The following is a 26677-nucleotide window of genomic DNA, read 5'->3' as shown; positions in this document are numbered from 1 at the left end:
TTTTTAGCCACCATTTCATATTTTGCCCAATTTTCAGAAAGTAAATCAGCAACAAGAGAATTTTATACTTTCAGGACTGAAAACTGCCTGTTTGCTGGACAGCCAGATTGGCTGATGCTGCAAACGCTGTAGGTAAGACTGGGATCTGTTTGTGGTATAGCCAGAGCATCTGGAATGGACAAAACTCTCATTGGGGCCCTGAGCAGCAAAGCAGCAAGCACTGCTCTGAAGTGCTTTCCCTCAGGTTACCCCTCTTTCTCTGGGAAATATGATCCTGCTGGGGCCAGGTTTTAATGCCACATGCTTCAGAACATTTAATGTATATTTGTATCACAACTTCCAGCCCATGCCTCTGCTCCAAGCAGGAGACTAGCAGTAGCACTGTACTGCAGAAACAGCAGCAGCTGACTACTGCATTACACAGGGCTGTAGGTGATGCACAGGTATGGAGCCTGTCACACATGGCAGTTCACTGCACAACCGTTCTTTCCTCACATTCCCAAGTGTCCAGTTCTCAACATATGGTCTCAAGCAAGCATTAGAAAGAAGTCCAAAACAATTCTGGCAGCTGAAGGCATCTAATGACCAATTACACAGCCAGTCAAACCCTTACAGACCCTTTTACAGCGTGGTACCTTGAATGTTTATGAATGAAGGAAGGGTTTTATCCACATCATCAGTTCTGGAATGGTCTCGGATTACACGAAAGCACATCCCAAAAATAACCCCTATTATACTATACACCTAAAACAGAAAATTCAGAAAATTATTTGGAATAATGATAAAGACTCTTCTGACATTTTCCAAATATATATATGTATCTAAGCAAGCTACTCAGAGAAATATTTCTCTATGAAAACAGCAATGTAGATGTTTTATTTCTTTACTAACAGTTGCCTGCACCCAGTCTGTAAGTCTCCCAAACAGCAATGCTGCCCTCTTTTGGTGTCCGTGATTACACACGCACGAGTTTAGACAAAATTCTTCAGCAAGGTAAAAAAGCATCCTTTAAGGATCTACTACTTTTTATTTTTGTAGAAAACAGACATGTCAAGTTTGAGAAACACAAGCTAAAACATACAAAGTGCCACAAATAACAGACTTAATTTTGTATGCTGCTGATCTAAAAAGGGTGCTACTGTTAACAGATTACTGAAAGCCAACGTTAGAGAACGTGTTAGATATGGAGCAAACAGTACAAAACCAGTGCATTATAGGGTTTCCTTTACTGACTACTGCACTGTGCCAGTTAGTAAAGAGAAAAACTGAAGGTCAAGGCAATACAGTTAGAAAGATTAATATCAAGTATTTAAAGTGGTTAAAACACAGAGCACCATCTCCCTTCAAGCTAACATTTACAAAGACTATGAATCGTACAGACCTGGGAAGTGGCAGAAATGAAAGATTTTGTGGCTAATTTTTTTTGTTACATAAACCAACCTGTCACTACTGGTTAGTTACCAGTCACTTCCCCTGTAAAAATTATTCATCTCTCCTTATCCCTGCTCCTGTCTCAACCCTGAAAAAAATGCTTTTTGATCACTGAGTCAGAAAGAGAGATATGAAAGCTTGTTTTCATCCTTGTGTAGCCCTGTCACATATGGTACTGGTACTGCCCATGGCAGGACAAACACTTCACCGTCTCCGTAGCTGACCTGATAGGTAACCTTTCACTCATGTTTACCTTTGTGTGGTACAAGCCTAGTTTTATACAGGTAACAGTAATGTCATTACTGTTGGCAGAACAAGGTATTTATCATTTTCATGTAATGCTGTAGTGCAGAAAATGCTGCCCTGGTCTGAGAGCAGAGGCCCTGAGAAGCGGGGACACAGGAGACAGGACAGGTTAAGAAGATGTGGGCCATGCTTTGCACTGGAGATCCCACAGCTGTACACAGATCCAGAATAGCCAGAAATGCCAAAATGCAGACCTGAAGATTGATGGAACTGGTCTTAGGATGACAAACATCATCTGCATCTACATCTAACAGATGCAGATTATCATACAGAGATAACCTGAATACAAACTGGAGCTGCAGAACAATGAAGGAAGATGCAAAGAGCACATTATCCAACACAGAAATGATTCCCAAAGTGATCTCAGGAGGGTGAGAAGGAACCAGCAACATCAACAAAATATTCCGCCCACAGACAGCAGAGACACAGAACTCTGTGTTATCTAGCAGTTGTGCAAGCTGTGGTTTTAACACTCACGGGAAACAAAGGGAGGTTGAGCATAACTCCAAGAGAAGGATTAGAAATTAAGTGTATCTGCTACAGTTTTAATTGTATTACTGTAATAAAGAACTGTAATTTAACTCTGTATGTCTATCTGGCTGCAAGGAACATTTCTCTGCAAGGAGATCATCCATGATAGCACAGTAGGAAACGCCAATAAATTATTTTTCAGTCAGGACTAAAAGGCTACCAAAATGGCAAGGAAATGCTCAGAAAGAAACAAAGCCAGCATTTAGCATGTACTGAGACTCACAGCTTTGCTTTCTGTTCTCTCTTCATCCTATGATCATTATGGCTGGTCTCCAATGCATGGAGAAAAAGTGAGAGAAGACAACAATGGAGTGCTTTCTGCACTGCTTCTGCTTCTCTCCAGCATGGAAATAGTTTGCAAAATATTCTGGCAAAGTATTACACAGACTCCTAGCTCACAGCAGAGAATACAGATTTAATAGGGACATGTAAGTCCCCTTAGGTCCCCTGAAAATTCTCTTTAAAGCATCACAGAATACAAAGGATGACAATCAGAAGACTCCAGAAAGAAAATGTTACCATCACGCTGAAAAGCACTGATAAATCAGCATTAGATTCTTGCTTTCATACTGACCATAAACACGGTGCAAGCCTGGGGCTAAACAAGCCAGCTTTACTTGAACAGAGTAACTCAACAAGTTGAACACTGTGAAGCTACAGAAGCACAAAGAGGCAGGCATTTGTCAAGTCAGCCATCCAGATTTTACTGAAGTTAATTTTACTAAAAGATCTCAAGAAGCACACATCTGTAAAGCCTCACTGTTCCAGTTACACTCCAGTGACCTTTCAGAACAAGTTTATGGAAAACATCTCATACATGATTCAAGTGTTGTCAAATAAGTAGCAGCTCATTAAAGTGAAATTCAGTGTATACCTCTAAGAAGAACACAGCACACAGGTCCTTTATCTTTTATAATTGATTAGTAAATCACACAAAGCCTTCGGTTTTACTCAATTACATGAATGATGGAAGGAGAAGCTCTTGAGGAGATACAGATTAATATTTAATGAGTTAAAACAGCTTTAATCAGAACACAGCATATTTGATAACACTCCCTATTTGTTTTCAAGCTGACAGGTAATGATGCACTTAAAAAAGTAGTTTAGCGAAAAAAAATTAGAGGATAAAAAACCCCAAACAAACAGACTAAGTTGCCAGCACCTGAACAAGCAACAGACAGTGCTCAGCTGAACAGAGCTGTTCAGGTTCATTTCAATGAAAACTGCTTTCCAGCTTTTTGGGAGGCACCTGCTGAGATTTTCCTGAATGACACGGGATCAAAAATTCAGGTCATCTGAAAAGACTGCACTGATCTTGGGTGCTCCTCCAGACCAAAGAAGATAAAATCCCCTGGAAGTTCCAATTCATCCCATATTTCCTTACAGTGACCACAATTACAGCACTGCTCGTCAGCCCAGCCTACCCACCTGGTACCTTTCCTCTAACTCGTCATAAAATAAGACTGCAACAAGAGGGAGTTTCAGAAGGAGTGAGACTCGCTAGTTGCTCACCACCCTTGTGCTCTTACCTCCAGTTTTCCTTATTTATTTTGACCAGAGAGCTGCTCAGCTGAGGATGAAAAAAAATACCAATGTTGAAAAAAAAAAAACACAAAAACCAAACAAGCCACGGAACTGTTCTTTAGTATATAGCTCATTTTTGCTTCTGGCTCTCCAGCGGAACTCTCCATGTAAGGACTTCAAAAGTAGTGATGGGCCCAAAATAGCTTTCCTGTGTCACGAGTAACATCTCATCTTTCAACCTTTGCAAAAATTCAAAATTTAGCAAGAAGGTGTATTTCTGAAATTCAAGAATAGCCTTTATTAAAAGGTAATTGACCTAATTATGAACAAACTGTTACCTGAATTTCCAAATAACTCAAAATACTTCCACAGAAAGACAGAAATTCAAGCAAGCAGAAACCACAAAAAAAACATTTTATTGCAACAATGTCCCCATCATCAAGTGAGATGGCAAAAATTAAGTTTTAATTAATTTTGTGTTTCTACCTTTTTATTTATGTAAATATAAATTCAAGAGTGTAAAATAAATCCACATATAAACACAGAAGAAAACATTCTCTTTCAGTGACTCCAAAAAAAAAAACCTTACATACTGAAGAACTCATGACAAGTCATCCCACTGTCCCATTTTTCCAAGTATACAGGCGTGAAAGAATGCAGAAATTTATTTTCAAAAGCATCCTGTATAAGTCCTTAAAGTACTTAAGTAATATTTAGTAATCTCATACTCTTGAGCTTATGGATGTAGATTCCAAGAAAAGGAGAGACAACATCTCAAACTTTAGATATTTAACCTCCATCTAAAATAACCCATTTAAAACAGTATTATGTTCAATTCTATAGCTGAAGCATCACAATTACTTTATTAGTATCATTATTTCGGAAAACTATTTCTTATAAGATCTTCCTGCTTTTAAAATAAAGTCAGAATATTTATTTCCAATACCTTTGTTTACTTATACAGTAAATATTGCGGAAGTTAACTCCACATGCTGGTACAACAGGCCTCCATGAAATTCCATTTAAACATTACTATGATGTACCTTAAAAACAGGGACTACAGCATGAATGCACCATAAAGAGTCAGTGTCATGGGATTGTGTCTTATCTTCCTTCTCAGATGCAAGAAAATGCTAATGTACTTGGAAGTCAATACTGGACTGCTAGACCATATGAATACTGGTTGGTTATAAATACTTGGATTAAGAATATTTACTGCTTTAGAAAGATGTGATTATTCTGTTCATTTTTTTTTACACACACACACAAAAAAAAAGTCACCCAGTATTATAAATGTATCATATGGGATATTTCAATAGGAATGTTTTCATTGGGTCCAACAGGTATACATTTCCAATGATTGTGGCTTTAATGCATATCATGCCAAGTTCTTAATAAACTGTTACCCTCGTGGTTATATTACAACAGAATGAAGAAATTAAAATGGTAAAAGCAAAGTTAAAAATGAAAACTGCAAGTAACTTCACAACTAGAAGAGGAAAGATCATAGAAAGATTTAAATCAGCACTATTGTGGGTCCCCACAGTTGCACTGCTACTCTTATGTTTCCAAAAGATGCATATGATTTTATAAATATTTTTGTGCTAAGAGCCATGCTCAGAAACAAAATATAGGCTAGCACAAGTCTACCTTCTTGGAGATGCATGTTAAGTATAAAATTCACTTACTAAAGTGCATTTGCTGAACAAATTCTAACTTCTACTATTATAGCTATCCCAAATAAGCAATACAAACTAAACTTTGTTGAAATTCTATCTCTATTTAAAAGCAGTAAATATAGATGACTGAAATCTAAATTACAATCTTGTATTACCAAACTTTTTGACTCAATACTGTGAGCTGTAGAAATAAACAAACTTTACTGTCCTAAACTTCCCACAAATGAGGAATTGCCTCTAGTTAGAAATACTGACAGTGTAGAATGGAGTGAAGTGTAAGCAGAGCTGAAGTAAGCATTGCTTTGCTTCTTATTCAATACGGTGTTTCTTTAAGGCTCTGAGAGAAGCTATTAATTGTCTCAAGATCTTTTGGCAAAAGATTAATGCAGAAGTAGCAGGGTCATCTGACATGGCAGAACTTGTATTTTCATATTTCACTAAAGCCAGCTCATTCAGTGTCTGTATACATTTATTGCACTTGTGTTGTTGGAATACATCTATACCAACATAGTAATAATGATTGCAACAAAGCCATAGTAAAATAAACTTTAAAAGGGTCTGATTTGGACATTAGAGGGTAAGTGTCTGCATGTTTAAATTTCCCTAATAATAATAAATACAGACAAATTGTTCATCAAGTCAGATGCACATTTTTAACCAATTATTTAGCATATATAAAATTTCACTCATCCTTTTATCAATACAAATCTGTTAGGGATCAAAAAAGACTTACCATGCAAAATATTGATTAGTGTTGCATAATGGAATATATATTTCTATCAGAGTTAAAACAGCATTTTCAAAATTTAAAGAAAATAGATTTTTAAAAAGGGATTCTACTGTTGAATGCAAGTCTTCCTTGTAGCAAAGACAAGATAGAGACAAGTTACCACTTATCGCTGTACTTCAGTCTTGATGAAAAACTAATAATAATTTGTCCACTACTCTTAATAAATGCTACATTTTCAAGAATAAAGGAACTATCAGTAGGCATTATTTCTACTTAAAACAAGTTATTTTTCTCTGTAATAGGTCAAGTATGCTTTTAAAGATTCAGGTAATGGTAGACTCATAATTTTTTCTCTCAATAGATTTCGAGGAGGCTCTTCTGGCTTCAAGGCCTCACTGTGATCTTTATCCTCCTCCTCTTTGCTATCATCTTCCATTCTTTCATCTTCTTCACTGTCTACAGGCTGAGGAATTAGCTGATTACCAACAAACACATAGGTGTTAATCCTGCGTCTACGACATCTCCTGCGTTTGCGTTTCGGAGGAGCCTTCTGAGCAATACCCTTGGCTTTCATCTCCTCGTTTATGAAGTTTCTAAGAGTGCGTCTGATATATATTCGAGCTAGGTCCTGGAGGTTTCTAACAGCACACGGAGCTAAAATGAAAGAAAATAAGTTATACTAAGTGAAATCTCCCTCTAGCAAAAAAAACCCCCAAAACATTAGCTGCAAGGCAGTAAGACTAACGCTCAAAAACAACTGCAGTTTTAGTACGTGATAAAATATGCAAATAAAACAAGGGTGGATAGAGCCACCTTCACAAACCCTGCGTCACAGTCCAAGAAACAAAGAAGTCTTTTGACAGAAGTTGAAAGCATGAACAGATTATTAAAATAAATTTAAGACATCAAACAACAAATACTGTCACCTTTTAGCACCTGGCAAGTCTTGGCACCTACTGCTAGCACTGTTAACATCCTGCAGTAGGAAAACAATTTCTACCCCTGTGTCACACTTGTTTAGGCAAGTGCCTTTCTTCTGTCTCCTCCTTCCACTCACTATGCTTTTCCCCCTTTCTACCGAATCTAACTGATGAGGGGGGGACATGAGTATTCCACAGCTGACCAACCACATAAGTCACCCGTATCTTTGCAGCAGAAAAGGAATCAGAATTACTGAATTCCTGAAGGAAAAAAAACAAAAAAAAAAAACAAGTAAGAAAAAAGCCAAAAGCCTAGTGTTTTCCAATGACAGACAGGCAGGTGATGACACAGTATTACTGGGCTAGGGGATGCCTGCTCTAGATGAGCTACGGATGGCTAATTCCAAGGAAAGTAAACCCCAAAAAGCACATCAACCAAAGCTGTAGCCTGTTCAACTTTCTTGCTTGTCACTTTTCTTCCTGTACAAATTAGCATAAAATTAGTGGGGACTAGAAGTTAGTGAAGAAATCATTTTGAAAATTGCACTTCCAAATATTCCATTCAGCTTAAAAAAAAAGTCCTGATGTAGTTCAAAAAACCTATTGTTTCATACACTGACTTCAGTTGCAGGCTGATCGTTTTATCTGAGACAGAAAGAACGTTTAGGACTGGCAATACTGATGTCAGGTAATGCCAAAAGAAAACAAACCAACCAAAAAATGCACCAAACAAAAGATCCCAAACAAACAAAAAAACCGAACTACCAAACAAGCCCCATCTCTTTCATATAAAAGAAATTCAAGAATCCCCAAATTCAAGAACAAAACTCTATCTAACTAACCATTCAGATCACATTTATAAGTTCAGGGGTTGCAGATTGTAAGCCAATTATAAAAATGCAAGCAGAAGGTATGTAAAGTTGAAGAAATGGACCAGAAGGCATTCAACCGAAATACAGAACTGTGTTAAGAGAGACTTCATAAAATCAGAAGGAAAAAAAAATATTTCCTTCAAAAGAGGATGGAATAAAATTTTGAAGCACTGCATTCTGAAAAAGGTGTAAAAGCAGTATGCATTCAGCTTTCTTATCCCATAAAGTAACATAAAACAACCAGATTATTTTTAGTGCTAGTTATGCGTGACTATATTCTATTTTATTCTGAAGACAACAGCATCTGAAAAGGTTTAAAGACAAACTAAGCTCCTCACAGTCACATTCAAGATCATAACCTATAATCAGTAACTACCAGCAATTCATATTTCATAAATTCAGTCAAGGCCTAAAGCTCCTGCCCTTCTGTTCAGAAGTCCCAGAGACACACAGAGGTAGCATAAAAAAAATTAACTTTTAGAAAGCTTAAGACTTGCTGTATTAAAAAAAAAAAAAAAAAAAGGCTCAAGGGGTAGGAAGGACAGTTAAGAAGTCCTTCAGTGAGGCAGGCATAAAGTTTTCCTATTCAAGGTAATAGAAAATCTGAATACAGAAGTACTCAGGAGAGTACCTAGTGAAGACTCAAATAACAGAATTAAGTTCCACAGATATTCATGCATTTAAGCCACACTGATCAAGAAATACAACTCACTTTTGTTTGAAATTATAACATAATATCGTACTACTATTCAGCTCTGAAAGCTCATGGTCTTCATTATTTTCATTCTGAAAATTTAGTAATGGTGACACAAACTCTCTTCTGTTCTAGGGAGTTATATGTATATATTATTACATATATTATATGTATAAAATCATAGTAAGACCAGTGTTTGACTACCCACCTCTGTATTTCGCTGTAAGACATGATACAGCCTATCTACTATGGATGGAACAGAGGAAAAAAATAATCTTGTATTAACAAGGTTATGACAGGAAATTACTTTTGAGGTCTCAAAAAACAAGTGTTAAAACAACCAAAATTAATTATTCCTGCAAAGGAACAGATTACATAAAGGAGAAGATCTTCTATACTTTGTGCAAATAAAAGTAAAGGTAACTGTAATAAGGAACTATCCTTAGGCAAGCTCACACACAGTCTCAAAATTAATAGCCAGATCAGCAGTTACAGGCAATGCAACCTGATAGGACAACCTGGACTCCTGAAGGGCTTATACAGTTAAAACATATGCATAGGAGGCAAGAAGCATGCAAAGGGGACAGTTCCCTTTGGTTATTTGTTAACAGGACAAAACAGGAGAGTAAAGATGTCATCTCCTAGCCTCTTTGTCAGGTTTATTTAAGTCCCCACATGCTCAGCATTATTATTCTACTCCTAGCCCTGACTACTCAGACAGAAAATTTCAACTTTACACCTTTCTCTACCATGTTTTTCCCCTTCTCCTTATCATCCCATCTTACCACCTTGGCAACTCGTATACTTTCAGAGACTTTCTAAATATCTTTATTACCTCTACTCAAAGCATTGCAGCTAGAAAGCCAACTCCCATGACTAATGACATACAGATACAGGTACAACTATATCTGTTGCAGACAGACACAAGCACACTCAGGTTATTAGTATTCTATCACACACAGTTGCAGTTTAGACCTCTTCTTTCCATTTCAGGGGGAAGAGAAAACGTTTGTTTTTTCTGGTAGACCCTGAGAAAGTTAGGACTATGACAGGCCTAATATTAGCTTACTATTTTATCTATACCTTGCTATAATAGAGAAGCTGAACCTAAAAGGAAAGGAAGGCCAGAGAAACAAACCAGGACCATTGTATCATTTTAATTCAGGATATTAGTCATTTAGCAACACAGAACTGGGAACGCAGAACATGCACTGGGAGCACGAAAACATATCAGTGAGCTACTGTTTTCCTAAACTGTATGTCTCTATAGCATAGTATCTCAACTTCCAGACTTCAACCATCAGGCACTGTAACAACCATTCAAGCCAAAGGGAGTGAGCACAAAAGGCACTTACGCAGTCCCACAGTGTCATGTTTGCCGTTGTCATTTCTGTTTGGTTGCACTAGTGGAGCAATGAAACAGCAAGGATATTTTTACTTTCCCAGGTGTTCTGTCCTGTTCTTAAGATTTGTGTTAGCTGCATAAAAACAAAACCAAAATAAATCAGTGGTTACAGTTTTTGTCATACTCATACTATTCAGATTGGTGTTCAAACACACTGTTGTTTGTTTTGCTTCAAAATTAAATTATTAGGGCTGTTTTATCAACAGAAAGGACTCTGATACTCCTTGAAATATTACTTGGTTACTAGAGTAATGAATAAGGCTCTTTGACAATGAGAAGAGATGCAGCTGGAAAACTAAGACCCAAGGTTAAGTTTTGCTTTCTCTCATTTTTTCAAAAGATCAAAGAATACTTTAATACTTTAGATTGTAAGCAGCCTCTGGAGTCCTACCTACTCCTTGAACAAGGCCAACTTTAAAGTTAAATCAGTAGCTTTTCCAATTAAGTTAAAAAAGATCTAGTACTAAGATTCCCTAACCTGTCTAGGCAACCTGCTGTAGTGTTCAACCACTCTCGTTATGAAAAGCTGTTTTCCTTTCTTGCAGACAGAAAGCTCCTTTGCTGCCATTTGTAACAGCCTTCCAGTATGCTCTGCACCTGTGAGGAGAACTGGACTTCTGCCTACCAGGCAAATTCTCCACCCCTTTAGGAAGCCAAATCAGGAATTAAAAATTCCCTTAGCTGTGTCTCTGCAGGCTAGGTTAACCCAGGTCTTTACATGCTCTAAGTCCCTATCGATTTGTATGTAAGGCAGAAATAGTCACACACTTAAATTTTTTTTTTTAAATAGATTGTGACTACTTTTAAGTTGGATTCCATCAATTTCACTTGACAGTATCTTAGTCAAATGAATAATGAAATAAAGTATTTATGGAACTGAATCATGCAGGCTATGCTTAAATCCCTTTGGTATTTTAAGTAAGCAGATAGATAATGTGGTAACTCTTTCTGGAAAGTAAAGTAACTAGCATGCTTACCAACAAGCATTTTAGTAATTATCTGCATTTAGGAGGCTATCAAGTCACATGATCTGTCTTTCTCAATTTCCCTACTAGTAAAACAGGGAGAATAATACTTACCTTTGTAAAGCCTTTTGAGGTCTAAGGATGAAAAGTGATAAAAGTGCGAAGCATTATTAAATAATACACCTGTCTGAAATCGTAAATCTATCATGGAAAAGCAACACTGAAAACTAATGGAAATAAAGTAATATTTTTTCTTCTTTTTTTTTTCCTCCCCTTACAATCTACCACTTATCATAGTTATTGTGTATTTCTCTGAAATGAATTCTCCTGGTTTAGAGGGTGGTTTCTTTGTTTGGAAGTACTGACTAAAAATGTCTGTGTGGCAGAGAGATTTCAAAGCAGTTCTGAGACTGATGTAATATACAGGAAATAGTACGAAACAGACTTTGTTAGAAGCAGGATATTGATGCTTTCCTACACATTTAACAGAAAAGTTCAAGACTTCATTAAAAAGATTAATATCTGCTTAACTGCAACAATACACTGAATCAAGGTATTATTAGCTGAATGTTAACTTAGTCAAATATACATATAAAAGCATTCCTTGAATTATATATTTCTTAAATATATAGTTCTCATACTAGAAGATTAAAAGGGTAAATTGTCACTAAGTCACCTGATCTTCTATAGGCATTACTAAAATGCCTCCAACTTTCAATAAAATTTTCATGTAGTTTTCATGGTCTTTCTGGACTCCAGCTCCACAGTAAATCCGGTCATACTGATGACTGTCTGAGGCTATTTCCAAACAATTACCAACCACAAAGGCAGGTTCACAGAACTCAAATCTAAGAGGAAGAAGAAAAAAAACAAAGAGGGGACACATTTCAAATCAGGATTTTTAAGAAAAGTCACTCCAGATAAAGACAGAGAAAAATATTTTTTCATATCTTCCCTTGTATCATAAAGAAGATTAAAATACATACTTGAAAATTCTGCATTGAGACAGTACTAATTTGAAAACAATCTGTTTTTTCCTGCCACATCAGAGACCACTAAAGAAAAGCTCTTAAGCAGTTATATAATTACGTATTATGCAACACAAGAAAGGCCTCAAAGCATCACCTTCCTAACTACAAGAAATAGCTTTGTCCACAGAAATCTTAAGTCATATGGTAAAAGTGCCATTAAATAGTAGATTATCAACAATGTGAGATATCCAGGCTGTTGAATAAACATTGAAAAGTTTCATTTCCTATTATCTCACCTCCATTTTTTATAAGTTAGGTTTTTTAAAAACTCATTTTCCTCTACCTCCAAATTTTTCACCTTGAGCCCAATCCACTTTACCCCAAAAAGGAATTTAATGGAAAAATCTGACATTTTTTGACCACAGGCAAAGCAGAAAGACATTCATTATCTCAGAAGCATCTGTTCTAATTTTCATTAGCAAATGAAAGCTGTATAACTCCTTTTTAGTACAACAAACTCTTTTTGTCACTGCATAAAATACCAAAGGAAAAATGTACAGGACAGTACTTCATAGCTAAAGCTGCATATATTCTCCACAATACTTATTTTCTGACATTTTTTAAATCTCTGCAGCATGTTACTGCTTCAGCTGTTAACACCATAATAAAACTTAATATTTTGTAAAAAAAATCCTTCAATTAATAACTTTATGTCTTCCCCAAGCACATTTGAGAGGTTACAAAGTAGCTCATAGAAAGGATTTACGACATTCTTTGAAAAAAAAAAAGATTACATAAAACCTAATACTCTTGTTGTTACATGAAGAAGTTCATAAACTTCATCTGGCAGCACTAAAGTCCAATGCATCTCAAACATCATCCTGAAGGAACGAATTTTTCTAAAAACATGCAGTACACATAGCCATTTTATGAACTTTATAGCTGACTGTCAATGAAAAATAATTTTTTTTTGGCTTGGCTAGCATTAGCAAATCCTAGTACAACACCTGACAACATTCAAATCAATATTTCTTCAGTTACAGTGAAAGCTGGCAGCTTTCACTGCTTAAGGATGAAGCCTATGAGGCTTGGCTGACTTTCTGATCTAGAACGTTACCATTAACAAATCAGGAAGTTGAAGTTTTTGCTGCTAGCGTGTTTTTTCCCCCCAAGATGGGATGCCTGACCTTGAAATTAATGCAACGCTTCCTTCTTTGACTAGGCACAGATAGAATCCTTTACCAATTATTGCATAGCTCTCTCTCACATGTACTGCTTATGGTCAACTGTCCATAACGTTGTTTACTCTTCCAAATTCAGAGAAAAAAAAAGAAAGCTGCAGACAACACGGGTAGATTAAGAAGAAAAAAGGGAGAGGGAGGGGAGTGGAGATAAACTGCCTTATTGCACACAACTGGAATGCTAGCCCAGCCTGAACTGTGGATGAAGTGATTTCAGATTAATACAAAGATGCAGAAATACATTAGGCAAGTTTAAATGCTGGGAAGAAAAAGAAATCCAAGGCATTGATTACTTTTCTGAAGAAGCAATGTCATTTTTTAAGCACTTGGGACTACCATGTGTTTTCCTATATTTTCTACATTCTACCTACAGGTCAATCAGGCAGTTCCTGATACAGCTTTCATTTCAGGTTGCCTACAGTTTAAATCAAGCATCACCACATCAATTAATTTGAAGGTTTGAGCAAATTACCCCTGTAGGCTTCAAAAGTAAAACAGGAAAGGGGTGAGGGGGCAGGGAGAAAAATGAATATGATATTTTTCTAGAATGCAGTTTTAAATCTCAAGACAGTGTCTGCTTAGTTTTAGAAAAATGAAGACAGCCTGCCTGCCTAACCCCGCAGCTTTCACAACTTCTGATCTTCGCAGAATGCTCCCCTAAAAAACACCAAGTTTATTACCAGATAATCACAAACTGTTTTCTCTACTAGAAACCACCTGTGGTGGGGGGAAACAGTTTTCCCCCTGCAATTATAAAATGGTAAAACCCTAGGGGGTGGTGACCCTTGAAGTCTTGAGGTTTTACCCAATGAGCACTTCTGCAAAATATAAACATATCACAAGCAGAACGGAAGAGAAGGTAGTTGTAGTTTTGTTGTTGAAGAGGTAGCCATGTTGTGAAAGCCACGAGGAAGGGGCTCGGAGCCCCTTGGGGCCTCTGGGTCCCCCCAGCCCCCAGCAAGGGGAGCTACAGAGACTTGGAACAGTGTTAGACTGGGCTAAGTATCTGTAGCTAAGAGCTGGGGGATGTTTCTCCACTGTGAGCAGCAACAGCGGTAGAACCGCACTGACCGAAGAAACAGTGGCAGAGAGCCAGAAGAGATAAGAAAGCAGCAGAGGCGGCTTACACAGAGTTTTGGGGGTAAGAACTGAACCAGACCCCCCAAAACTTGAGACCCCTCTTAAGTTGGGGTGGTGGACTCCTACTGGATGAAGTCCTAAGATGCAACATGCACTACACAGAGAGGAGCTGAAAAAGCTCCAAGAAGAATGTGGAGGGTGACCCTGCCCCCCCCCGCTGTTTGAGACAGAGCACAGAGCTCTGCAAAGGGACTTGAATCCCCTGAAGATATGGACCGTCACGAAGACCCCTGAGCTTCGTGATATGACTGTGGTGACACGACCTTGTCCGGGTGAACATAGTCCACAGAAGAAGATCCTCGCTTGGAAACGAGTGGCCGAGGGGGCTTGGATACCGCCTCGTGTGTACTGGCAGAGATCAGCTACAGCTCCTGCATGAGAAGAAGATAAGCTGCTGCCCTAGAGAGACTGCTGTTCTGAGAGTGGAAAGGGATCTTTTCCTTCTTCCCTCCTGGACTTTTATTTGAAGGGGAGAAGAGATTTGATCCATTGTAAATACTTATGTCATGGTAGAGATAGCTAAGATTGTATATAATGTATTGTAGTATTTATTTGTACAGTCATTGTAATATATAATCCCTTCCCCCCATTTTGAGTCTCGTGTGGTGTCTGGAAAACCCATCTCATACTGGGTTGAGATGTGGGAGGGGGACTTAGACTAGGGAATTGGATTTTGGAGCTCTCAAACCACGACACCACCCTAAAAGCTCATGAAGCCAGTGGTTAGACCCTCTTAAAACAAGGAAGAACAAAAACTCTCCAAGGAATCATAATACAAGACAAAACAAAGCTCCCCAAAATGTTCCCCAGACACAAAATATTCTGTAAGTGAGCTGTGGATGAAAATCCACAGTTGTCTTTACAAATGTAATAAAAGCCAAGGAAAATTTCTCATTTAGCTCCATGCCTTACAACCAGAAGGGTACAAAGTACAAGTAAAGACACAGAAGCAACTTCCTAATACACACTTATAGGAATGAAGTGGGTTAAGTACTACAGATTGACTATCTACACGCACTTCAAAGTGCCTGGACTGTGTTCCCTCCATGTTCTTAGCACAACTTTGTGGAGACGAAAAGCTCATGACCAAAACAGCCATTTATTTATTAGTTCATTTACTTCAAAAAAGGCCTTCTTCCTCTATGTAAGTTTTTCAGCTAGTTTCAACCTTGTTTGTCACAGTTGGTGGCTCCTGACAGACTCATTTCCCACAGCAAACCTAAACACTGTGTGGACTAAGTTACATGTAATTCCTGAAGACACCTCTTCAAATCATGTCAGATGAAAAACAAAGAGGTCTACTCAGCTCCCCTGGCCATGCAATGCTCACACCCAGCTAGCATGCATACTAGCATAGGCAGTTCAGGTAACCCAAAAAGCTAAAAGTAGGTAGAAAAAATGGGAGCAAAAACTTATAAACTGTCTCTGGCAATAGCAAAGTGATTGCTCAAAAACCAACCCCTCTTCGTTTATGCTTCTCACAGAACCAACTGCTTCATGTGTTATGGCATGAGCAGCAACAAAATACCAGAAATAAAAGCATACTGAGTTCCTAGTTACTAGAGTATCATAGATTTGTCAAACCTACTCATGTCATACAACAGTGAATATACTACTTCCATGTAACGTAAATCTAGTGATGCAGCAAGACTCTTTCCCAGTGCCCTGAATCTTAAGACAATTCTGATTTGACAAATATACATGCACCTCTGAATCATAAAGACCTGGTAAAGGCATGTACCATCTTCTCATATTTCTCTAATCCAGTGATTTGTGATGACCTTCAAATACAGACCAAAGTATAATTTTCAAAATTGTTTCTACTAACTTGCCCAAATAATTTTTTTTAAAAAGTAAAGTTTAGTTTGGTTCTACTCAAGTATAAAAGACCCCACTAATCGATCAGGAAATTATCTAAAACTATTACAGATATTACATTACGTTCTGTGTTACACAGAGTTATATTGTATTAATGGTATTGACGAAAAAATTCTTAATGCTTTAACATGCAGTATTGATAAACACATAAGATACCTATCAAGATGAGGTAATATTTCACTTAAATCTTTTGTTTGTTTCCAAGCTGAAATGAAACTAAGAAATGCCAAGTGGTCTTTACCATTTGTTCACCTCTACCAAAAGGTGGCTTTACACAAGCATTATACTGATAACACAAAAAAAACCCCTCTAATTTCATGCATCAGATACCAAAAGAAAGGGGAAAAAAAAAGTGCTGGAACAACCTGGAGAAGTTTTAGTGACATCAGGTTCTTCAGTTGAATATGGCATCTTGATTAGAAGAGAACCAACAGGCAACAGAACAGAAATTAAGTTCCCATTAGAGATAATATAGCAATAGAAAATCTGTTCAAATGAGCACCTGCCATAGAAAAAAATTAAGCACACAGATCACACGTAGCAATGGCCCAAGATAACCAAGCAGTTTCAAGCGTTTAAAACATCTGTTGACCATCTGCTTCCACCTTTCCATCTTTTCCACTGGATGGGCATTTCGAGTTCACAGTCAACGCAGCCAAAGTACTTTTCTTCCAGATAAACGTAAAAATAAATCTGTAGAATTTAAAGTGAATTTGTGCCTTTGCTACAGAAACTTAAGAAAATGATCAAGTAATAGATTGTAACTGCCCATGATTTAATTTAGATTCCCTATAGCTATCAACACAATAAAGTATTATTACTGTAATAACATTAATAACCATTAAAAACGCAGCAAAGAATTAAGTTTGTTGCTCTTGTATCCATATCCACCAATCTAGTATTTGTGTCACAGTAAAATATTAATTAAAAAACCGGGAGTACAGTACAGTAACCTACCCTAATAGCAGGAATTTCCTTACAAGGGGATTAACTGGTTGGTCCTACTACGACACCCACCCCACTACCTTTAATTACTTCCAGCTCTGAATATGTACAGGACACTTCTTGGGCTAAGTTCTTCTACTTATACAACCTTTATGAATACAAGAGATGCAAATACAAGGTGCAACTACACATGAATTGTCTCCTTTTTTGCTTTTAAGTGGTAAATATACTTAATTCTTTAAAAAGGAACAAGTTCAATAAAGTTGGGGAGAAAAATATTAAGTAATTGGAACAGAAAAAAAACCCCAAACTGTCAGCATCCGCAGATTTGTATCTGAAGGAAACAATAAAACATGTTACAAGATGCTTAAAAAAGCAATACTGTGGAACCATTAAAACTACTTATACCTGTCCTTTGCTAAGAGAAGAACTAAATTACTTCTTAAACCCAGCACCATTCTTGGTACATTTTACATCTCTCAACTACTACACTCATATCAGGCCATCATTTGACAGTACACTTCTGCCTATCCCTACATTAACTAAACACACTCATATCTCTCAGCTTGTTGCTCACAGCCCTTACAGAAAGAAAATCCATTTCAGTATGAATTTAGTATGCTCTTTTCCCATCCACACTCATTTCCTTTAGCTGGTCAACTCAAACCCTCTAAAAATCCTGACATCTCATTCAGTACCATCAAGTTGCTTCACGTAATTCCCTTCTAATAGGAAATTTATTTAAATTTATTTAAATTTAGTGCACAAAGGACTACTGTTCAGCTTTAATGATGTATAAGAAAAGGCTGGCAAGCTGTTAACATTTGTCATTTGAACTACAGTGACACCATATTAGAACAAAGAATTTCACACATAACTCTTTGTGGGAAAAAAACCCACCATAACGTATTTTAATACATATTCCAAACCAGAATAGCAAATCCAGCATAAGAACTCATGGAATTAACTTTATATCAAACTCCCCTTAAACCATCAAATACATTAATAACCAGACACTGCAATTAATGTGCACAATATGTAGAGTCTGAAAATATGTGATAAAACATTAAACAATTTTTGTTTCTACGACGAGGAAGTAACATTTACTTTTGTCCTATACTAACACACTGTTGTCCTAATTCTAATATACTGCTGTCTGTACTTCCCAAAAACGGACTCTTCAGGATGCTGGAAGATGGGAGTAAAGAAGGAAATAAAAAACACCAGTTCTGGCAGATTTGCCGGTGAAAAGAATAAGAAACTAAACCAAAATCTGGTCTATAGAGCTACAGCAGTTGCAAAGTAAGTTCTTGTGGTTATTCGAAGACACAGACTGTAAAGCTATACCATTTAATCTAGAAAGGTCTGGCTTCTTTGTCCACTTGCATTAAAAAGACATTGAGAGCTTCTCTTATAACAAACAATAATTTCATAAATCAGTAATCTTACTCCAGGTATTCCTAGAACCTGTTTAAACACTAACACATTCAACTGAAAGAAGCTTTGAAGAAGTTTTCAGATAATTTAGTCAATTTTTCAGGTTTTAAAACAAATTTTTTGAAAACAACAGATGAAGGGCAATATTCACATGGCTTTGTGTGATATAACATGCCACAAGAACATGCAACAGCATGGAATACTTTCAGACTCCTATGGCTCATTAGCCTCTCATTTTACTTGACTGCAAGAGTGCTTTAGAGCTAAAATGAATCAGATTTAAAGGTGCTTCTTACATATTGCAGGAAAAGGTTTTTCCATACTTTCCATGATATATCCTCTCAGTGATGTCTATTTAAGATTAAATCACGAGCTACGAAACTTAAAACCTGCACCAGTTAATAGAAAAAAATTTTTAAAGACTGTTAATTCTTTTCCTATGAAGTGAGGCAATAGCAGGGTAAGATGGCAAGCTCTTGCTACATTTTCTCTATTTTTCTTTCTTCATTGTTCATCTCAGTTAAATATTTTTTCAAGTTCTGTAAATTAGTCTTTGGTTCATGTATAAACACGTTTATCTATTTCTACCATGTTTTGTTGGAAAGCTACCCACATTTCACCTACTACTGTTGATACCTTTTGCATGTACACTACAAAAAGTAAAACAAAGTATTAATCAAAAAGCTGTCCTTATAGACTTTAAGCCCCTTGCATCCAACTGCAATAGTAATTTTAATCATTACAGTAATAGCCAAAAGTAATGTTTTAAAATATTTATTCAATAATCTTTTCCTTAAACATTTTTTTCAGCTTCCAAGCAATGTTGTAGGGATAGTGAGAAATTGGTATCTCTTGTATTTGTCATTTCCATCTCTGAATAAAATTCTCTTGGTTCTTCTCAGCCATCTTGTTTAAAATTTCTGATACTCTCATCAGTTTCACTGAGTAGACCAAAACTCATTATTCAATTAGTTCTGAAGAAAAAGTCAAACACTGGTTCCTAAAAATGCTTCATTAATGTCACTCTCCCTTCAACACTGGTTTACAAAATTTAAATGTCATTAGATACCGTATCTAAACCTTGGTGGTATAATTAAAAATTATATTGAAGGAACACTTTTTATCAATTCCACAGATAATTTTAAGAACAGTTAACAGAAACAGGGAAGTAAGAAAAAAAATTTCTGTCACTTCAGTTTATTGTCAAGGCCCTAGTACATCCACCGATTAAAACCTGGAAAATGATTTGTCTGTTTACAAAAACCAGAAGATTTTTTTTTTTTTTTTTTTTACTGAAGCAGAAAAAATGGTTTTACAGGTTGAAAGACTCATATTTTACACTGTGGGGTTTTGTGAAGCAACAGTTTTTATAGGAACCACGCATCAAGTGTTGTCATAACTTGTTTTAACATACCAAAAATTCTAAATACTATCAAAACCTGTAGCAATGAGAGACTTCCAACAAAAGGCAGTGTCCACCATGGGATTTATTTTGAAAATATATTTTATGTGTGGTTCTGAGAGGGCAACAACCTCCTTAGGTAAGAGCAGATGCAATTGGGATTTTTAGAGGCTTCTGGTCTAAAAGGTATAGGATTAGAAACAGCAGTTCTCTAATATCTCTAAATATAAAATGGATATGTTCCAAACCCTTATTTTCCTTTCCTTTTTGTTTAACATAGCCTCTGGCATCAAAGAATCCCACTGCAATTCTTGTAGTCCGTGTTGCCCTGGTTAGATTAAACCTCAACAAGAATTTACATTAAAGCATTATTTACACTATTTGAAACTAAGTTATCAGTATGATTTGAACCAAGAAAGCTGTGAGTTTTGGAGACAGTTTGCTTTTCCCGCTTAGATTTTACTGCAATCAGTAGCCAGCTGAGCAGTAGGAAGAAACTTTACTTTTCTGTGTTTATACCAGGAACTTTGCCTTTCAAATCTAATTAAAAAGGTGAGCCTTCAGAGTCCTACCATGAGCCTTAAATTTCAATGAAGACAAATATTCTGAAGGAAGATTAAGCTTACTATTCCTTTAATGCCAAGACAGTCTACCACAGGACTTCAGAAAGAAGTTTCACCCATAACAGTTATCTCCCATAATTAGTACTAGGGTTCTTGTCACTTACCATTGAAGTGGATTCTTTTGATCCTGAGAAGGGTTGCTGATTTTCTCTCACAGCAGGGACTTCACCAGCTTACCCAGGCTGGGTTTTTGATAGGGTGCTAGAAGATGGGCAACCTAGCCTTGCCCTGTGGCTCTCTCTCCAAGCTGGATATTCTAGGTCTAGAAGTTGAATGGGAGCAGAAAAGACAACACATTCCCCTTCAATAAACAGGTGAAGCGGGGCCTGAACATACGTGTTTTATATAGAGCCTTCTTAAAGAAATGCTTTTTTCCCCTTAATTGGCATGCACTCTCTGAAGGTTTCAAGAATGAAAGAGGGCCTTAAGTGTACTTAGACTCAAAGGATTTTCTTCAGTCTGTACCTAAAGTCCTGACACCTCAACCATCATGACCCTTTCAGATGCTTTCAAGATGGAACTTTTCCTTTGATTCTACTGGCAAACATACGTCAACAAGTAAATCAAGGCAGCATTTCATCTCTCAGAATACACAACTCCACCTCCACTTAGAGGAAAATTATTTTTATAGATTGGTGGGATATGGATACAGATACAAACGATTTCTGGAATTATTTGCCTTTCTGAAACACATATCTGAAAAGCTTTTCTTCTCATAAACAGTTCAAGAGGCCAAAACTGAGATATAATCAACTACCAGAGGTAGACAACCCTCACTTTAGGTCAAGAGAGTGTCTCAAATCCTTCTGGATATGCTAAGTTTACATCACTTCAAGTCTCTGGTCAAGCACTTTACTCAAATCATAGAAAAGTAATTTTTTTAATACAGTTCAACAACATTCTTATAAGGAATCAAGAGAAAAAGTTATATTATATGACACAACACTGGATCATTTCCCCACAAAAATGGCATAAACGCGGTATTTCATCTTGCTTTATCAGGCAAAAACCCACCTAAATCATCATGACCCAGCTCCACGAAAAAGTCAGATGCAAAACCAATGGCCTGTTGGTCCACACAAAGGAACATCAGAGAGTTCCCAACTGTTTATTCAGGATCCAAGATGAAGCTCTCCAAGTACCTACCCATAAGGTCAAACCCCTGGTTTATGTTTCAAAGTAGAATGCTTAAAACATTCAGACCAAGCTATAGAACATTACAGGCTAAAGAGAGAATGCAAAGAAGTAGCAAAGGAAAGCTTTACTGAATTCCTCACCCACATTTCTCTATTACAGCCAGGAAAACAGATCATGGTCTCCGCGCTCATTATGTCCCCTAGGTGCCTTGTTAGAGGCTGCTGTCCAAGTGCAAGGTATTTTTCACACACACACACATTCACTCAGACAATTACCTTCATTCATAGCAGTCTGTCACATAATCTGTTTTCAAACAGTAAGGGCGCCCCCTAGAGATATACCAGCATTCAACAGCAGACAGATACTGCACATATCTTCCTTGGCTGGTATTTTGTCCAAATACTAAGCTGATCAAAGCAGTAGTTAAGTTCAGATACCACAGCCCACAACTTTGGGTAAGTATCTTTCATTTGTAAATGAAGATACTGGAAAATACTGAAACAAGAACCAAAACCAGACTTTCTGAGTCAGAACACATTGAGAGTCAGCTTAAAATTCAAGACATGATCTTAATGCTTATAGTAAAAAAGAATACAGAAGAATCCTGTAACAGAAAAAACGCACACCATCTTCATTAACTACATTAAAATACAGAGTATTTACAAAGAAAGTAGTTAGCCAGAATCAGCTATGCAGAGAATTTACCCCCCCCAAACCACAAAATGCAACCAGCCAACTATTATCATGTCAGCTGCAGCGCAGCTATTACCAAGTACATTTGTATCACAAAGTCCTTTCACAAAAGTATAATTTTTGTTAGGTTTGTGAGGAGTCTTATTTCTTTGAAACACTATACATATACAACACTGATGTTCACCTGTATCAATTTTTAGCAATTTTGGTTTTCTCCAGTTCTTGCATTTTTTAAAGTATAACCCCCACCAGGGTTCTGCTATTCATTTACAAAAAGATCCCAATCAAATTTACAATAATAAAACTTCATTGCTACCCCTTCACTCAATTTCCCTTTATTTCTTTACATAAACATATCACCTGACTGGAAAGACATTCCAAAAAAAACCAGTTTTTGTATGTCTCAGTACAGACACCTATAGAAATGTAAAAATACAGGTATATATGTGCAGGAATTGACTAGCTAGCAGGTACATCCAACTTAATACAGCCATTAATGCAGTATTCATATGATCACAAGTGACCATATTTCACACACATTTTTTTAAGACATGTAAATTCTGGCTGCCGTTACACATTACGCTCAGCCAACATAAATGCTTGTATTAAGACAACAGTAATGAAACATATGTATTTTCTCCTACATAATTTTATTTATTCTGCTGGGGTGACATAGTACTAAAATAATCTAGCCAATATCAGAATTACAGAACTGACTTCAGAAGCAGGTAACACTGGGATGGATATTTTTCTGTTACTTAGGACCATGAAGTGGTCAGACTCAAACTTCTGAAGTTTGCAGTAGGGAAAAAAGGAGTCTGAGGTCCAGCCAACACAACCAAGAGCGTGCAATTAAAAAGCACATCACACAGGAAAAAGGATAGCGAGAAGAAGTGGAGGACGTGCAATTCTTAGGCTACTCCTACAATTCAAAAGCTTTTCTGCATTTCCAGCAGCTACCTTGTAATCACTGTTGGAGAATTTATTGCCCACAAGGAAAGAAGTCTTTACAAAGAACAGCCCTAATCAGAACCTTGCTCTCCCTTCTACAGAGGCAGAAGTGCCCAAGATCCAGATTCTTATGGGTCAACTTAAAACAATAAAAAATTGTTAAGTAGGTAGAAGCAATAAGGTTCAAAGCCCTGTAACCAAGAATTATAACCAGAAGTAAAAATGAGTAGTGTTATGAGCATAGATGAATCCTCTTAAGTCCATCTCTTCGGGGAGTAAACATGATGACAGAAAAATTTACTCATTCATGTCCAGAGCAACAGTGGTAGATTAGAAAAAAGTTAATACTGCATAGAGAGATGATGCATAATTATACAATAAATATTCATTTCATGGATAAAAATTATTCTATACATGCAAAGACATCTGGACATCACGCCACTCTCCTAAGAACATATGCATATATGTGCACGTACATACGTGTGCCTGTGTACGTTTACACATCGCCAAAACACAGAAATCCACTTTGCTAAGTACTGTACAACAGAAATACTACCATACTTCTGAAGAATGATTTCCTAAGCCTCAACTTACCTCACGGAGTCAGAAACTGGAAGTTTTATTTTGGTCATGTGGTGCCATTCTTCTCCCCTCCCTAAACTCATAAGCAGTGACGCACTGAGTTTAAAAACAAAAATGTTGTTGCAAAGTGAGCTAGTCAGATACTTACTTATCGAAGCTATCACTATATTTTATGAAGCTCTCCAATTTTTCCTTGGCATATTCTACGACATCTGAATGAAGTTCTATTCCATGATTTATCCCAAAAGGCCCTGTAAATAAAAACAGCATAGTTTTTTTTGTGTTTGTTTTTTGTTCTTTAAGCATAACAAAACTGCATGGAACAGCACTATACTTTTCATCTGTGAAAACACTAAAAACACATAAAACATAAGTCTACCAACACTGCTAGACAAAGTCATTTTTTGCATCTGCATTACCAGTGCTTAAGAGGAAGGTAAAAGGCCAAAGGTTCACTAAAAGAACAGGGACAGAACTGTGGTAAAACAATTCTATGGAATGAATTTTCTTCATAAGCATGCAGAAAATGAAAAAACATTGACTACAATGAAGTCAGTCTGTGCAAATTCTTTTTCAACATGTTGCTTACTTGGAATACAACAATTAAGAATTTTAATTTAGTCTGTATTTTGTTATTTAAATTTTTAAGCTTTCTTATGGCAAAATTTTCATTTTCGACAATTCAGAGATTAGATATTATATCCCTTAGCCACATCTGCTCTTCTACTTTGCAGGTTGCAAAATCAGAAGTTTGCTTCTGATTTACTTACATATAATAATTAATTTCCACCTAGAACAGTGTGGTCACTCATCACAATCGCAACACTGCTTTCCTGTGATCAAATCCAAATATAATTCCAAGTAAATTTGTGTGCCAAAAGTTAATGTTATTTTTCAGGAATGAGAAGAAATCATGAGACAGTACTATGAGGATTATCCACATCAGGAAGGAATTTGAATCAGATAGTCACATTTGCTGTGGGGATTCTAAATTTAACATGCACTCATAGCCCAGGGACTTTAGTCATTGGAGCAAAGAATTGGAAAAGGGAGAGGAAAGGGTAAGAAGGGAAAGTAAACATCAATAAGATTAGACAAAACTTACATTTATATCCTCTACTGCATTCTAAATCTTTCCTAAATATTTAGCTCAATGATGTTACTCCAATGAAACAACTCAATTTGTCTTTTCTAGGACACGGATTAACAAAAGAGACCTAGAGCTACTAAGAGAGGTTTCATTTTACTGCAAGAAAAATACTGCATATGCCATTAAGGTGATCAAGAACTGCAATTCTTAAAACAGTTTAGAACATTTTCTACTGGGTGAAATAACAGCAATCCACTAGGTTACCACAGGCAGTGTTTGTAAGATCTCTCTGATTGCAGGCAAGAGGTAGGTGTCATTCAAGGGATGTTCTCAGAACTTGTGAAAACATGCACCTCCTGATGACATTCCATGTAAATTTAGTTTATCATTGCTCACATTAAAAAAGTACTGGCATAGGAAATCCCTTCCCAGCTGTTTATTGTTTTCTTGTACTGTAATAGACAATGATGTTTCTAACAGTTCTATAGCATGCAGTGGCACTTAATTTATGTTTTCTTTACTTAAAAATTGCCATTCCTTCAATCTCATCTTTTAAATGATGCATCAATATCACCTGTCCAAAAATTCACGTGTACATACCTTCCATTACTTAATTTTGAAAACAAAGAACTAAAAAATCCTGCAAACATCAGTTGCTCCAAAAGCTTAAAATTAAATCTGTGAATGCCGAACACTACCCCATCATCATACATCACATTATCCATAATTTGAACAGAAAGATGAGAAACATATTCTCTTCTTCCACAGGGAAAGTCACAGCTGTACATTTAAGCAGAGGCAGTTACTCTAAAATCATGAAAGTAACTTCTCTATTATTCTCTGAAATCAACTGGCCTCTTCCAGCATAATGAGCTGGCAATTCCACTACCTGGTCTGAACTTCATTTACATTTTAACAGTATCAGCAGCAGTTAATTTAATCTGTATAGATTGGGCGGGGTGGATGTCTTTTTATTATGTTGCTATACACAGAAGTGATTACCAAAGTATTTGATAATTTAACCTAGTCATTTTGAAACCACCTATGTGGCAGAAATACTACTCACTACATTGTCCAATGGAAAGACACCCAACTACTGCCAAAACCCACATGGTTCTCTGTTGCTCACTGCAGTGTACACTGAAATTTGTTTGAAAAAACGTGAGTTATTAAAAATACCTATGGTTTATTTGTCAGGAAACTACATCTGTTTATTTTTCTTTGTTAAAACAGCTGTTCCCTGGCCTAAAACACACACTGAAGTAAAATGATTACATGTAACTAATTTTATCAGGAGCTGAGTAAGAAAATAAAGGCACATAAATTGCATTTATACTTTCTATGCCTCAGCCTAGAACTCAAAACACATTGCAACACTAAGCAGATTTCAGTGACAGGATACAGCACTACAGAAACATGGAAAGTCTCCTTCTGTAAGTAGCTGAGCAGTTGCTGCTTCAGGCTGCTCAGCCCTGCTAGGGAATATCAGCACCTGAGCTGCCTTTGTGGGAACATCTGCAGGGTAACTGT

At 36.8% G+C, this 26677-nt stretch overlaps 1 protein-coding gene across 1 annotated transcript in view; it reads right to left on the bottom strand.

The window, feature by feature from the left end:
• Nucleotides 1-4175: 4175 nt before the first annotated feature.
• PCMTD1 (protein-L-isoaspartate (D-aspartate) O-methyltransferase domain containing 1) overlaps nucleotides 4176-26677 on the bottom strand; it is a 43046-nt gene continuing 20544 nt past the window's right edge. Inside the window, 5 exon segments of the mRNA XM_032702187.1 lie at nucleotides 4176-6855; nucleotides 10043-10102; nucleotides 10105-10165; nucleotides 11734-11905; nucleotides 24206-24308. Coding sequence (XP_032558078.1) covers nucleotides 6485-6855; nucleotides 10043-10102; nucleotides 10105-10165; nucleotides 11734-11905; nucleotides 24206-24308 — 767 coding nt within the window. The 3' untranslated portion in view covers nucleotides 4176-6484.

The sequence above is a fragment of the Chiroxiphia lanceolata genome, chromosome 1 (assembly GCF_009829145.1).
Source record: "Chiroxiphia lanceolata isolate bChiLan1 chromosome 1, bChiLan1.pri, whole genome shotgun sequence".
Classification (NCBI taxonomy): domain Eukaryota; kingdom Metazoa; phylum Chordata; class Aves; order Passeriformes; family Pipridae; genus Chiroxiphia; species Chiroxiphia lanceolata.
Note: the sequence above shows the minus strand (reverse complement) of the source record. Positions and strands in the feature narration are given on the sequence as shown.